Here is a 13,884-nt window from a genome sequence, read left to right on the forward strand (position 1 = left end):
CCCTACACAGTGCCATGGGCCAGCCAGTCCGCACTAAACAGATCAGTGCTAGCTGCAATGGTGAGTGTGTGCTGTTGACACTTGGCCACTAGGAAATGGGCTGAGATCACCAATTCACTTCACACAGCCCCCAAGATTACTCCTGGCCTGGGTCTGATTGGAACCAATGAGCTCGGATTTCTCTTTCTAACACAGCTCCCAGGATGTGTGTTTACCTAGAGATGCATTAGCCACGGTCACTCCGGAGATGAGCAGGGAGCCAAGGTTAGCAAAGGAGATGGCCCGGTCACTGAACACTCGGAAATGCTCCTGGTGGTTGAAGAAACCAATCATGCCAGCCGGGAAAGTGATGAAGCCCCATGTATTGAGCCCAGCGGAAAAGGGCACTGGAACTAACTCCTTCTGCACCAAAGCCCCGGTGAATTCAGCAGCTACACTGCCATACACCTGTGTGGCATTGGACTCTAGGCGCAGCTGGAAGAGCGCTGCCCTGGTGTAGGCCTCCACCAGCATCACAGTGCACACAGAATAGCGGGGCAAGGAGAAAACGACATCAGCCGTGGCATACGGGCCCATCCCGCCGGGGAGGGGGAACTCCACAGGAGCAGGGAGCCCGCAAGAACCTGGCAACGAAGCACACACTGGGTTAGCTGCACGCTGCAGTCGGAGGCTCTTGCCCCACGCAGCATCCTTTCCAGAAAGCTGGGGTGCCAATGGAGCTGAACGGAGCTTGGGCTCTGTGCAGAGCTGTAAGCATGTGGCACTCACCGCTGCGGTGCCTCTTGCTGGTGTCCTGGGAATCAGCTTCTACTTCCAGCCTTGCAGCGCCCTCTGCAGGTCGGGGGCCCACCTATGCCGGGCCCCCATGTCCCTCCCGGACCCGGTGCCCCTTGTATGCCGGGGTGCTGCCCCCAGCAGTAACCCCTCACTTGCAGGGTCTCCCCTCCCCAGAGAGCCCGCATCCCCCTATTCCTACCTTGCCTCAGTCATAGGCTACTGCCAGTCACCAGCTAGCCCCCGCACCCTGGGGCAGACTGCAGCGTAAGCCACTCATCACAGGCAAGGTTGGGTTTGGACCTGCTGCCTCTGTCTAACCTTGGGCTGTCCCCTGCCACCCCAGTACCTGTTGGGCCTAATACTAGGCCGCAGCCTGGGGCTTTCCTGGCTGGACCTCCCCCAGCCCTGCTCCAATCTAGGTACTCTGTTTAGGTCCCTGCAGCCAGGTCCCTCCCTCTCAGAAGCTAGAGAGAGTCTCCTGAGCTACAGCCCAGCAGCCCCTTTATAGGGTCAGCTGAGTCTGTTTGGGGCGTGGCCACAGTTGAGCCTGCCTCCCAATCAGCCCAGCCTAAGGCTCCCAGCCCCAGCCCTCTCCCAGGGCTGGCTTTTACCCCTTTGGGCCGGGAGCAGGTGACCACCCCGCTACGGGGGCTAACAGCAATGTTCTCATCAGCAGCCAGTGCCAGGGTGGGAACAGCACAGGGTCCGGACCATGAGTCTTTCTGCGCCTTGTCCAGGTGCTGCCAGCCTGGAGATTGAAACCAAAGCACAGCCAGCAGCACAGCAAGCTTTCCACTGCCCATGGGCCTCCCCCAGAAACCCCTTGCAAGGGTGAAAGGGGAGCTCAGTGAGTGGCCTATCGGCAGAGGCTGCTAACAAGGGGGCTGAATGGTGCTTCTGAGTGAGGGGCAGGGGACCTCTTCCCTTGGCTTTGGACTGATACCAGCATCTTATTGTACAAAGTCCCCCTACAACCCAGCAGACGAGAACTGCACTTCACTGCACCACTGACCTGGCCAGGCTGGCACCCATGGCCCGGAGGTGAAAGCATCTGTATCCCACTGTCGGGGCCATGGGCCAGCCAGTCCTCACCAAACAAACCCAACAATATTCATGTTCACATACGGCAAACATTCCCATCCCCTCCCATTTTGCCAGAAGGCTGGGGAAACATGATAGGGGTGCCTATGACAGCAGTGACTGGACCCGATGATCCAGGCAGGAGGTCCTATCCAGTCCATATGTTCCTATGAATTTCCCAATAAAAATGCCATGCTCACTGGCAAACAGCATGGACACGTATCCTACTCCAGCTGTGCCCTGAACGTCTCGGCCCCCAGCACGTGAACATGCTGCATGCAGAGCTCCAGTTCTCAGCAGCGTAGAATCATCGAATCATAGAATATCAGGGTTGGAAGGGAACTCAGGAGGTCATCTGATCCAACCCCCTGCTCAAAGCAGGACCAATCCCCAACTAAATCATCCCAGCCGGGGCTTTGTCAAGCCTGACCTTAAAAACCTCAAAGGAAGGAGATTCCACCACCTCCCTAGGTAACGCATTCCAGTGCTTCACCACCCTCCTAGTGAAAAAGTTTTCCTAATATCCAGCCTAAACCTCCCCCACTGCAACTTGAGACCATTACTCCTTGTTCTGTCACAGAGTTCCTATGTCCTCAGATCACCCCCAGCTTTCACTGGTGTAGGAAAAAAAATCCATCCTCTTGGGACAGGAATTCCTGTTTTATCTGCACACATCCCAGACATGTTGCCCCAACAGGCTAGCACTTACTGGAAAACTGATCACAGGCCCAAGTGTGCCATAGGGTGCAAGAGGCATAGCTGGGGGGCTCTGGGCAGCCCTTACCCTAGGGTAATGGCCATATTCCACAAGACAGCCCCCTTATGTGCTCAGGTCACCTGGCTGTGAGAGTCTGCATCCCACTCACCGTGGCTATATTTGCAGAAGAAGCCAGTGCTTCTGGTAGGGGGCTCAATGTCACACCCTCTGGTCTCCCATGTTCCGTGTCGAGAACGGTCAGATGGGCAGAGATCCATCACTGCACACTGGCCAGACAGATTAGCCACGGCTGCTTCAAGAGAAGAGAGGAAACTATGCTTGCTATGGACTGTGGAGTCTCTTCTACTGCCCAGCAACCCCAGGACACCTAAGCAATAGCAAGAGCTGTGGGATGGGGGGGCACTGAGGGGTGAGTCTCTGGGCCGTGGCGAAGGAGGTTTTGGGGAGCCTGTTGTAGCCTCTCATGGAGAAGTGTTCATATCCCAAACTTGTCACTGAGCTGTGGGGGAGGGTGCGTCCTGACTTGGAGCAGCAAGGGGGGCTGCAGGTCCTGGCTGAGGGGCATCTCCAGAGCTTTGGGAGCAGGGCAAGAGTGGAAGAGCAGGGTGTGCACATCTCAGTACTGGGGTCCATTGGCGGGGGGGGGCTAGCATGGCTGACAGACATTTTCTGGTTTGCTAAGGAGAGAACCCCGGGAGAGCCAGTGAGGTAACACCTACGATGATGCCACTTGTAGTAGACAGGGACGGAGGTGTCGCTCCATTGCCACACTGTGCTGAACTGCAGCCCAATCCACATATGCCAGCCATCGGCAGGAAAGGCATCTAGAATACACACGCAATGCACACAGCCATCACTGACTGCCACCCGCGCTTGGCACAGACCGGGGGCCCAGGACTGCCTGTTCCCGACCACTTCAGCTAAACACTGTGCTTCAGCAAAAGGGGCCTTTTCTCACTGAGTCCCTTAAAAACTTCAGAGAAAAGCAAAAGCAAATCAGGCTGGAAAATGCAGTTGTACTAAAATAACCCGCCCTCTGCCTAAGGTGCTACATGGCCCCCATGCCAGCAGTGTCTGAGCACCCTCCTCACACACCCCTGGGGCAGTGCTGCTATCCCCATGGGATAGATAGGGAACAGAGGCCCAGATCTCCCAAGATATTTAGGCACCTAACAATGTAGATAGGATGGGAGTTAGGCACCTAATCAACTTGCCCAAGACCTCAGGGAACTGGACCTGGAGTCACCTGAGTCCCAGCTTAGCACCCATATCATTGCCCCATCCTTCTGTTCTGCCCCCACGGCTCATCCTTACTCCCATCCTGGGGCCAGCTTCTCATAAATATAAAGGGAAGGGTAACCACCTTTCTGTATACAGTGCCATAAAATCCCTCCTGGCCAGAGGCAAAATCCTCTCACCTGTAAAGGATTAAGAAGCTAAGGTAACCCCGCTGGCAACGAACCCAAAATGGTCAATGAGGGGACAAGATTCTTTCAAATCTGGAGCGCGGGGAACAAAGGGTTTGGTCTGTCTGTGTGATGCTTTTGCCAGGAACAGATCAGGAATGCAGCCTCACAACTCCTGCAAGTAATCTAGCTAGAAATGCGTTAGATTTCCTTCTGTTTAATGGCTGCTAAAATAAGCTGTGCAGGATGGAATGTATATTCCTGTTTTTGTGTCTTTTTGTAACTTAAGGTTTTGCCTAGAGGGATTCTCTATGTTTTGAATCTGATTACCCTGTAAGGTATTTACCATCCTGATTTTACAGAGGGGATTCTTTTACCTTTTCTTTAATTAAATTTCTTCTTTTAAGAACCTGATTGCTTTTTCATTGTTCTTAAGATCCAAGGGTTTGGGTCTGTGTTCACCTGTACAAATTGGTGAGGTTTCTTAGCAAGCCTTCCCCAGGAAAGGGGGTGTAGGGCTTGGGGGGATATTTTGAGGGAAGACGTCTCCAAGTGGTCTCTTTCCCTGTTCTTTGTTTAAATGCTTGGTGGTGGCAGCATACGGTTCAAGGACAAGGCAAAGTTTGTACCTTGGGGAAGTTTTTAACCAAAGCTGGTAAGAATAAGCTTAGGGGGTCTTTCATGCAGGTCCCCACATCTGTACCCTAGAGTTCAGAGTGGGGAAGGAACCTGGACACAGCTACACAAAGCTCCTAAAGCAAGTGACAATGATCAGACACTGGAATAATGAGATGCCGGTGTTGCCCTAGTGCTGGGTAAATGTGACCCTTGCAGCCCTGTGATAGGAAGAATCCAGAGCAGGGAGAAACCAAGCCAGAAAAAATACAGTCAGAATGAGCCACACCTCTCTCCTAAATGTGACATGTGGCTAGATACTTCCCTCCCAGTCCCCAACCAGCAGAATGCCTAACCTGGCCTTATACATCCCCATCCCCAACAGGGTCCTAAGCCCCTCTGTATCCCCCACCTGGCTATGACCCCCACATGGTCCCAACCTCTACCCCTGACCACTAAGTCTATGTCTACACTGCAATTAAAAACCCACAGCTGGCCCATGCTAGCTGACTTGGGCTCAGGCTAAGGGGCTATTTAATTGCAGTGTAGCTGTTCTGGCTCAAGCTGGGGCTGGGGCTCTAGGACCCTGTGAGGTTGGGGATGGACCAAGACCTCGGACTGAAGTCTGAGCTGGAACATCTATGCTGCAATTAAACAGCCCCCCAGCCTGAGCACTGCGAGCCTGAGTCAGCTGACATGGGCCAGCCACCGGTGTCTAATTGCAGTGTAGACATACCCTAACAGGCCTTGGCTGAAATGCCTCTCCTGCTCTCCGCAGACCTGGCAATCTCTGTTGGCTCAGCTGCTGCCTCCCACTCCCTCCAGGTTCTCAGGTCTGGGGCTAGATGGGGAGCTGGGGACCCTGTATTCTCAAGGCCTGTAACCTGAAGGTGCCCACGAATGTGCAAAATGTGAATAGAGCAGGTGGCTAGAGCCCAGCAGAGTGAGGCTGGCAGCATAACTCAGGGGTCAGGGAGAGGTGTAAGAGCACTGTGGGTCTGGGGGCAAGGAGGGCGTTAGATGAGACTCTAAGATAGAGGGGAGGGAAGGAGAAGGAATCCCAAAAGATTCTGAGACTTTTCAAAGAAGCACTCAAACTGTTCAGATGTTTGAACTTCCAAGCATTTGGGGGTTTGCCCATCACTCAGCTTCCCTGCCTCAGGATAGCAGTGCAGCAGTTACTGAGAGTCAGGGCAAGGAGCAAAGAGTCAGTCAGCAGATTTGCCTCTGCAGTGACATGAGTTAGAATGAAATAGCAAAGGCTCCTGACTCTCATGGTACAGAGAGAAACTGAGAAATCCAATCCCAGCCCCACAGCCAGCTCTCATGGAGGACTACTTTGCTTTTAAGCATCAGGAATCAGCCCCTGTTGGAGTCAGGATACTGTCCTGTCCCAGCCATTGGTTTTTCCAATCTGGACAGCCCCTTATATGTTACCTCTCTGTCCACTGCTTCTCTGCTTAGCTGGCGGTATCTGCATGTGCCGGTATCAGGGGGAAACAGCTATTGCAATAGCTCCCCAGTTGGGCAGTCTTATTCCGTACTAAGGATATGTCTACATTGCAGCTGGAGGGGTGATGGCATACCCTGGCTAGCGTTAATCTAACTAGTGCTGCTAAACATACAGCCATGAAGACACAGTAGCACAGGCTGGTCAAGCCCGCCTGCAACCCTGGGCCTGTACTCACATTGCTAGTCCAGTTGGGGGTCTCTGCCACCCAATCTTCACTGCTATTTTTAACTATGCTAGCTAGGTTAAAGCTAGCCCTGGTCTGTCTACCTGAGCTGCAATCACACCCCTGATTGCAGTGTAGATGTACCCTAAGGGTGCAGTTTAGCTTAAGTCATTTTAGAAGTGGATTAAGCCAAAGCGCACACAGGCACTCAATGCAGGATAAGAGTGTCCACCTCGGGAGCTAGCATGGAATAGCTGCTGTGCTTTAAATTCAAACCCAAACTGATTTTACAATAGCTTTCCCATTCAGACAAGCCATGAGACTTCAGGGCTCCCTCCTCCCTCTGCTTATTGCCCACTGGATACCTTCATTCACTTTGTTCTCAGCGGAATGGGGTTCCCCACCCCCACAGGGTCCTTACCAGACAGGAAGGCGTTCTCATCTTCACCTTGGATACTTGCTAAGCTCCCACCAGACTGCTTGCAAAAAGCCAAAGCTTGTGGCCAAGTCCTCATTTCCCAGAGGGCAGGGAAGTGGAATGTGTAGCAGTGGGAGCGGAAACGCACAGCCCTCACAGAGCTGGGGAAGGCATCTAGGAGAGAAAGAGATCAGACACTAACCAGGGACAACAGAAGATACTGTCCCACTGGGCCAGACAGTGCCTTCCCCAGCCCAGCCTGGCCCTGCTCTCCCTGCAGTTCCAGGGGCGGCATGTGAACCCCCCATTTGGGAGGCTAGCCCCCACCCCTTCCAACTAAGGTTCTACCCCACCCCATCTGCTCTCCTCCCCGGCCGGAGCCCTGATCCCCCGACCGTGGCCAAAGCAGCCCTACCCCAGACGCTCTGAGTCCCAGCCCACCAGCCAGCACGAATCCTGGCTCACCGGCCAGCCCAGGCTGGCCAGCCCCTGCCCTGGGTGTCCCTCGCCCTGGGCTGGCTGGGCAACCCAGCCCCGGAGAGCCAGGTTGCCCCAGCGCTAGCTGGGCTGCCCGAGCACTGGCCCCACCTGCCACATGTTCCGGGCCACCAGCCAGCTTCGGGGGAGAGGCTGAGCAAGGGTGGGCAGAAGAGCAGCCTCGCCTGGAGCCACAGGGGAAAAGCGGGATGAAGTTGGGGGCTTCAGAGTAGAGCGTGGGCGGAGCCACTCCTGGCTATTTGTGGAGGCTTAGCTTCCCCTGGCCTATGATACCTGCTGCCCATGAGCTCCAGGGAAAGGTCCCCAAAGCTCTTTGTCCATCTGTCTGTATCTGTGGCTGTCTGTCTGTCCATACCTGTGCGTCCTTTGGGGGATATGGAGGGCTCCCCAAAGCTGTCCATACACACGTGCATGACTCTGAGAAGTGGAGGTTCACCAGTTTTGCCCATCTGTCTGTCCCTCTACAGCTGTGGTTATGGGGAAAAAGCTACCTGTCTTCCAAAGCCATTCATCAGCTCTTCCACCCAAGCATGTGACCCCAGGGGTGCAGGGACCCCAGAATCCTCCATCTATCCATCTCTCTCTGCTGGAAAGATTTCCCAGTTTGTCCATCCGGCCATTCCTTGGGTGCTCCCCCTACCTGTAGCTGGCATCTCACAGATGAAGGAGCTGGTGCTGTTGCAGTCCGAGTCTCTCCACTGGTTGAGGTAGAAGCCCACAAGCTGCACACAGTGCTTGTCCTTGGGGTAGCTCCACAACCAATTCCTGGGAGACAAAAGGCACAGAAACCCCAGGAGGATGGGGGGAATTAGGCAGAACTAGAGGCCGGGACTGTCACCCCAGAAGAGCCGCAAGAGAAAACAGAACAGACAACCATGTACTCCCTGCCAGGCACAGAACATGCACAAATCAGAATCAAATATGCTTCCCCCAAGTCCCCATGTTTTGTATTGACCCTGTGAAAGCTAGGGGCACCTAGAGCTGCTCACAGAGAGCAGAGCTGAGCAACTGCCCCAGAGATACAGGGCCAAACCTCCTAACTCCATCCCACTCATGCAATCCTCGGACCTTCTCTCTGGACTAGGGTGACCAGATGGCCTGATTTTATAGGGACAGTCCTGATATTTGGGGCTTTGTCTAATATAGGTGCCTGTTATCCCCAACCCCAATTTTTCACACTTGCTGTCTGGTCACCCTACTCTGGACATTACCCATAGGCCCCTGCTCCTGGGTAAGGCTGCTGCTAGGAACTGCGGACCAGGTGCTTCAGGAGTCTCACAATGCACAGAGACAAAGTAGGCTCTGTCTGAATTAATGGGGATGTGACAAACAAGCCAGCCAGCGCCTTCATTCCCATCATGTCCCTCTCAGGGACACCATGATTCACAAGGAAAGGAGCTGCAGAAGCCCCCCAGGAGAGGAGAAACAGGGCTCTGCAATGCTCCAATCCCAGGCCTGATCAGTGGATTAAGGGTGCTCTGGAACCCACAAGTGAGGCTCCTTCTCCTACCTGTACCAGCTCTTAGAAATTGGTATGCCATCCGCCCAGGTGAACTCAGTCTCTCCTCCGAGCCGGGCCAGCCCCATCCAGTACTGAGATCCAGGCCCCCCTCCATGGTCCATGAGCTCCGTCAGGAACATCTGCCCCAACAGAGGCAAAGGGAAACAAAGCTAGAAAGTCAGGTGATTCAGACAGGTGCTGTGTATCAGTCTCTCACACTAATGTGCTGAGTGGGGAGGAGAAGGAAACAGACAGGGAGGGCAGGAGGAGGGGGTGGCACAGCAATGCAGGTCCTGGTATTTGGGGTGTGCAGCATGGGTTGCTATGCAGCTGTCTCATGGCTAATATAAACCCTGTCCCCAAGATGAACAACTAATCTGAGCCCTGAGCCTAACCCCGCCATGGCTTGGGGGTAGGATGTCTTGGACACTGGCTGATTGTAACATGGCCGTAACATCTGTGCCTCTACGAATTGAGCCCCATGCTGTGCACATTAACCCAGCCCCTCACTACATAAGCTATCCTTGCTGGTGACCCGCAGATTAACCCCAGTCCCCTCCTCTGTATCAGACTGCGCTCTGGAACTTGCCAGGGCATAAGCTGCCTGTTCTCCTGCCCTCAGTGCAGGGGGCAGCTCAACTCGAGTGCAGCTCTCTGAGCACAGTCTGCCCTCGTGTATTTCCCTCCTGCTCATCCAAGCCTCCCTTCTTGCACACGCTCCGGGGCTCAGCCCTTACCTGTTTTTTGTAATCCCTGATGACAATTAATTCTGCCTTTCTCTCCTGGCAGAAGGCTCTGGCCTGGCTCCAGGAAAGGGCAGGCCCCTTGGCCGGGACAAAGAAGCAAAGCGTGTTCCTGTAAGGCACCCAGCCAGAGGGGCACAGCCCCCACGCTCCTGGACAGCAAGAGAAAAAGGAGGGCTTGCACCCCAACATGGAGCCTCTGCCTCACAGGCCCCGTCGCCCTCGCCTTGGGCCCCGCCCCCCGCGCAGATGCTACAAGGTCTCTGCGGTGCTGCCAGCACAGGCCAGCTCGGACAAGGCAGGGACGCCAAGCGGAGACCAGATGAAGGGGTTTGTCAGCTGAGCCAACCCGACAGGCTATTGTTTGTTAGGGGCTCAGGGCTGCCGTGAGTGGGGCACAGAAAATCCTGTGCAAGCCAGAGCAGACGCTGCCCATTCGGTCTGGAGGCAGCACCCTGCTGGCTCCCCTGGCAGCTCTGCTGTTGCACTGTGCAAAGCACGCAGGTGCCTTCTGCCTGGCACACACCTGAACAGGAGCTGCCAAGTGCTTGTGGATCCTGTGAGGTGAGACACTAGGGGACCGGAAGGGTCTTATCAGTTAAACGAGAACTGGTTTGGGGCAGGCCCAGGAGGCCTCACCCCAAGGCTGTCTCCTCAGGGCCACCTAGGAGCACAGGCCACCACGCACAAGGGACTGGCAGAAATCGACTGGGCAGGTTGTTTCCTCAGCTCTACACCTCCTACTGCTCCCCCATTTCCTCACCACAGCTGGCCAGGGTCAGCTCCAAGGCCACTTGGACGGCCACGCACCAGCAACAGCCAGCCCTCCCCATGGCAGCAGCTATGTCCAGCTGAAATCAAAGAACAGCCACAGTCACCCTCTGTGCTCTCCTTTGGGGTCCCTGAAGCTGCTGGGTGGGAGGAAAGTCCCCCCTACCCCACCCCGCAGTCCAGGCGCTGCATGGCACCAAGAGCTGGAGTGCAGCATCCCCACAGCTCGCATGCATGGCCCTGCCAGACCTCCAGCTCCACTGCGGAGGCAGCAAGCTCAATCACATTTCCCATTCAGTACTCCCTGCGGGGACTCAGCAGAAAACGCTGGCCCTGTCTCGCTGGGCCTCGGCTCATCGAGCAGCCCTGCTGGAGGCCACTTCAGCCCTCGGGCGCTCTGCTGTTCTGTGTGTATGAAGAGCTGTGGGCAGAGCACCCAAGGGCTCCTGGCATGGCTCTTGGTGCTGCAATTGGGCTAGGAGAAGTGAGCTGCCCCTTTCGGCTCCCTTCAGGGGGCTGGGCCCAAGAGCCTATGGCCTTGCTCCTCCCCACAGCACCCAGACCCCCATGTCACCCAGAACAGGAAAGGTCCCACAGACACACCCACCCTCTGTAGCTCCCCAAACCCTCCCCCACTCCATGAACATGCACTCCATCACCCCACAACACTCCCCCACTGCCTGAAATGCACCCCTCATCCGCCCAAACCCTCCTCCACCCTCAGGACACACGCCTCATCCACCCAAACCCTCCTCCGGCCCTCAGGACACACCCCTCATCCACCCAAACCCTCCTCTACCCTCGGGACACACCTCTCATCCACCCAAACCCTCCTCCGGCCCTCAGGACACGCCCCTCATCCACCCAAACCCTGTCACGCCCCCCCCCGGGGACACACCCTTCATCCACCCAAACCCTCCTCCGGCCCTCAGGACACACCCCTCATCCACCCAAACCCTCCTCCACACTCGGGACACGCCCCTCATCCACCCAAACCCTCCTCCACCCTCTGGACACGCCCCTCATCCACCCAAACCCTGTCACGCCCCCCCCCGGGACACACCCTTCATCCACCCAAACCCTGTCACGCCCCCCCCGGGACACACCCTTCATCCACCCAAACCCTGTCACGCCCCCCCCCCGGGACACACCCCTCATCCACCCAAACCCTCCTCCACCCTCGGGACACACCCCTCCTCCACCCAAACCCTCCTCCGGCCCTCAGGACACACCCCTCATCCACCCAAACCCTCCTCTACCCTCGGGACACACCCCTCATCCACCCAAACCCTCCTCTACCCTCTGGACACACCCCTCATCCACCCAAACCCTGTCACGCCCCACCCACGGGGACACACCCTTCATCCACCCAAACCCTCCTCCGGCCCTCAGGACACACCCCTCATCCACCCAAACCCTCCTCCACACTCGGGACACGCCCCTCATCCACCCAAACCCTGTCACGCCCCCCCCAGGGACACACCCTTCATCCACCTAAACCCTGTCACGCCCCCCCCCCCGGGACACATCCTTCATCCACCCAAACCCTCCTCCACCCTCGGGACATAACCTTCATCTGCTCATACCCTCCCCCACACACAGGAAACACCCCTCATCTGCCCAAACCTTCCACCGCCCCCAGAACATGCCTTCTTTTGCCCAAGCTCTTCCCCACCCCGGAACATGTCCCTCATCCACCCAAACCCTCCTCCGGCCCTCAGGACACACCCCTCGTTGCCCAACCCCCCCCCAAAATATGTCCCTCATCCGCCCAAACTTTACCCCACCTCCAGGACACGCCCCTCATCTGCCCAAACCCTCCCCCACCCTCCAGAACATGCCCCTCATCCGCCCAGACCCTCCCCCGCACCCCTGGACATGCCCCTCATCCACCCAAAACCTCCGGGACACGCCCCTCATCCGACCAACCCTCCCCAAATGGGTTAGTTCAAGCACACACATACATGCATGTACACTCACTCACACATGTCCATGCAAACACATGTATCATACACACAGCGCTTACCTGCTTTCCAGGCTCTTCCTTCGCTCTCCTTTGCTCCTTTCCCAGAGCATTGTGGGGCCCCTGCAGGCCATCTCCAGCACTGCCATGTCCAGAGCACAGAATTGCTGCTGGGTCACCAGCACCACAGCTTTGTGCCCTGAGTGCCCCGATTCGATGAGCCAAAGGGGTGGTGTTGCAATCACATTAGTCCAGCTGAGTTTGCTTAACATCCTGACAAGCTCTGTCCAGACACAGGCTAACAGAGTGGAAGCCATGCTTTAGCCTAGTCCCCCCTTGCCTTCCCCAGAAGCTGAAATGCAGCTGGCTAACACAGCTTCAGACACGCCTGCATGGATGTTGATGGGCATTTTCGTGCTGAACTGACCCAACAATTAAAACACCCCCCTTTTTGCCTGTCCAGGTAGTTAAGAAGATGAAGGTGTAGTTGCTGCCTCTGGTTACTAGAAGAAACCTTTCTTCTTCAGGATGTCTAACTGCACAGAAATCTTGAAGGAAGGAGGGCGGGGTAACCACATAGAGGGGTGTGTCTACCACCCACTAAACACCCATGTGCCAGGTTGGTTACAAAAGCATGGCCTGAAGCCAGACTGGGGCCAAGGATACACTCAGAGCACTTGCCAGGCTAGTTCTAGCAGCGGAGCACTCTGTCGTGGACACAGTTTATACCGGCAAAACTGCACTTTTACTGGCGTGACTTATTCCAGCTCCCCCTCAGGGGCTCTAGAAACCCCTTTGGTTCATAAGTCTCTGCGGGGTGAATAGGGGAACCCATGCCCACCCACTGCACTGGGCTCCAGACAGGCAGAATCAAGCTTCGACAACTCCTGCAGTTTCCTGAACTCCTTCCTACCTCCCGGCTTCTGTGGCCTTCTCCTGTTGCCTCGTCTCTGGGTGCTGTCTCTGGGCAGCTTCTCACCAGCTTGCGGACAGGACTTTCCGTCCCCAACCTGCTTGCTCCTCTGACAGCCGCCCTGCCCCTCTGCTTCTCAGCTCTTTTCTTCTCTCATCTTCTGTGAGGCTGCCAGTCCGTGCTGGCAGATGGTTGCTTCATTAACTCCTTAGTCACCAGGCCAACCCGGGGTCTATAGTGACCTCTGATAATAACCTTATTAGCATGGGTGTAGGTTCTTTTGTTGTTTTCTAGATGTATTCTCTGTAATGCTTTTAAGGTAAGATTATATGGGCCTGTTTCGAAAGAGCTGTGTGATATCAGGTAACTACTGGCAATACACTGGGCTTCGCCTTCCAAGAGAAAGGGAAGCACACATGCTGGTGTGTTGAGGCAGTCTGGCTTGCTACGAATATCACAATCTAGTCAGGGAACTGTGTGGCCTGGAAAAATCTCGGTCAGGAGGGAGAGAGAGACGCAGAAAAAGAGGAGCTAGGAGCTCGGAATTGGTGCCCTTGAGGGGACCACGGAGGGGGAATTCAAGGGCAGTTGCCTCAGCTGTGATATACATGGTGGCAGCATGTGTGGAATCTATGAAGGTGTGAATTGCCATAAGTGCAAGCAAGTGCAATTGCCAGCAGTGAAAGTGTTACGGATCCACATGATCTGTTCTATGCCCCAGCTTTCCCTTGGAGGAACCCCTTCAGTGTGCCAGACCCCCAAAGGGCCCCACTCTTCCGTAAGTGCAGGCCACACGGCCTCAAAA

The 13,884-nt window shown here is 55.6% G+C and overlaps 1 protein-coding gene across 1 annotated transcript in view; it reads right to left on the reverse strand.

The window, feature by feature from the left end:
* LOC125623664 (uncharacterized) overlaps positions 1–12,438 on the reverse strand; it is a 64,672-nt gene extending 52,234 nt beyond the window's left edge. The window contains exons 1-6 of the mRNA XM_075120587.1: positions 12,230–12,438; positions 9,427–9,544; positions 8,699–8,829; positions 7,829–7,953; positions 6,694–6,864; positions 216–623 (exon numbers count right to left, since the gene is read on the reverse strand). Of these exons, the coding sequence (XP_074976688.1) occupies positions 216–623; positions 6,694–6,864; positions 7,829–7,953; positions 8,699–8,829; positions 9,427–9,544; positions 12,230–12,438 (1,162 nt within the window). The remainder of the gene's footprint in view (positions 1–215; positions 624–6,693; positions 6,865–7,828; positions 7,954–8,698; positions 8,830–9,426; positions 9,545–12,229) is intronic.
* Positions 12,439–13,884: the final 1,446 nt, after the last annotated feature.

The sequence above is a fragment of the Caretta caretta genome, chromosome 16, assembly GCF_965140235.1.
Source record: "Caretta caretta isolate rCarCar2 chromosome 16, rCarCar1.hap1, whole genome shotgun sequence".
NCBI classification, from domain to species: Eukaryota; Metazoa; Chordata; order Testudines; family Cheloniidae; genus Caretta; species Caretta caretta.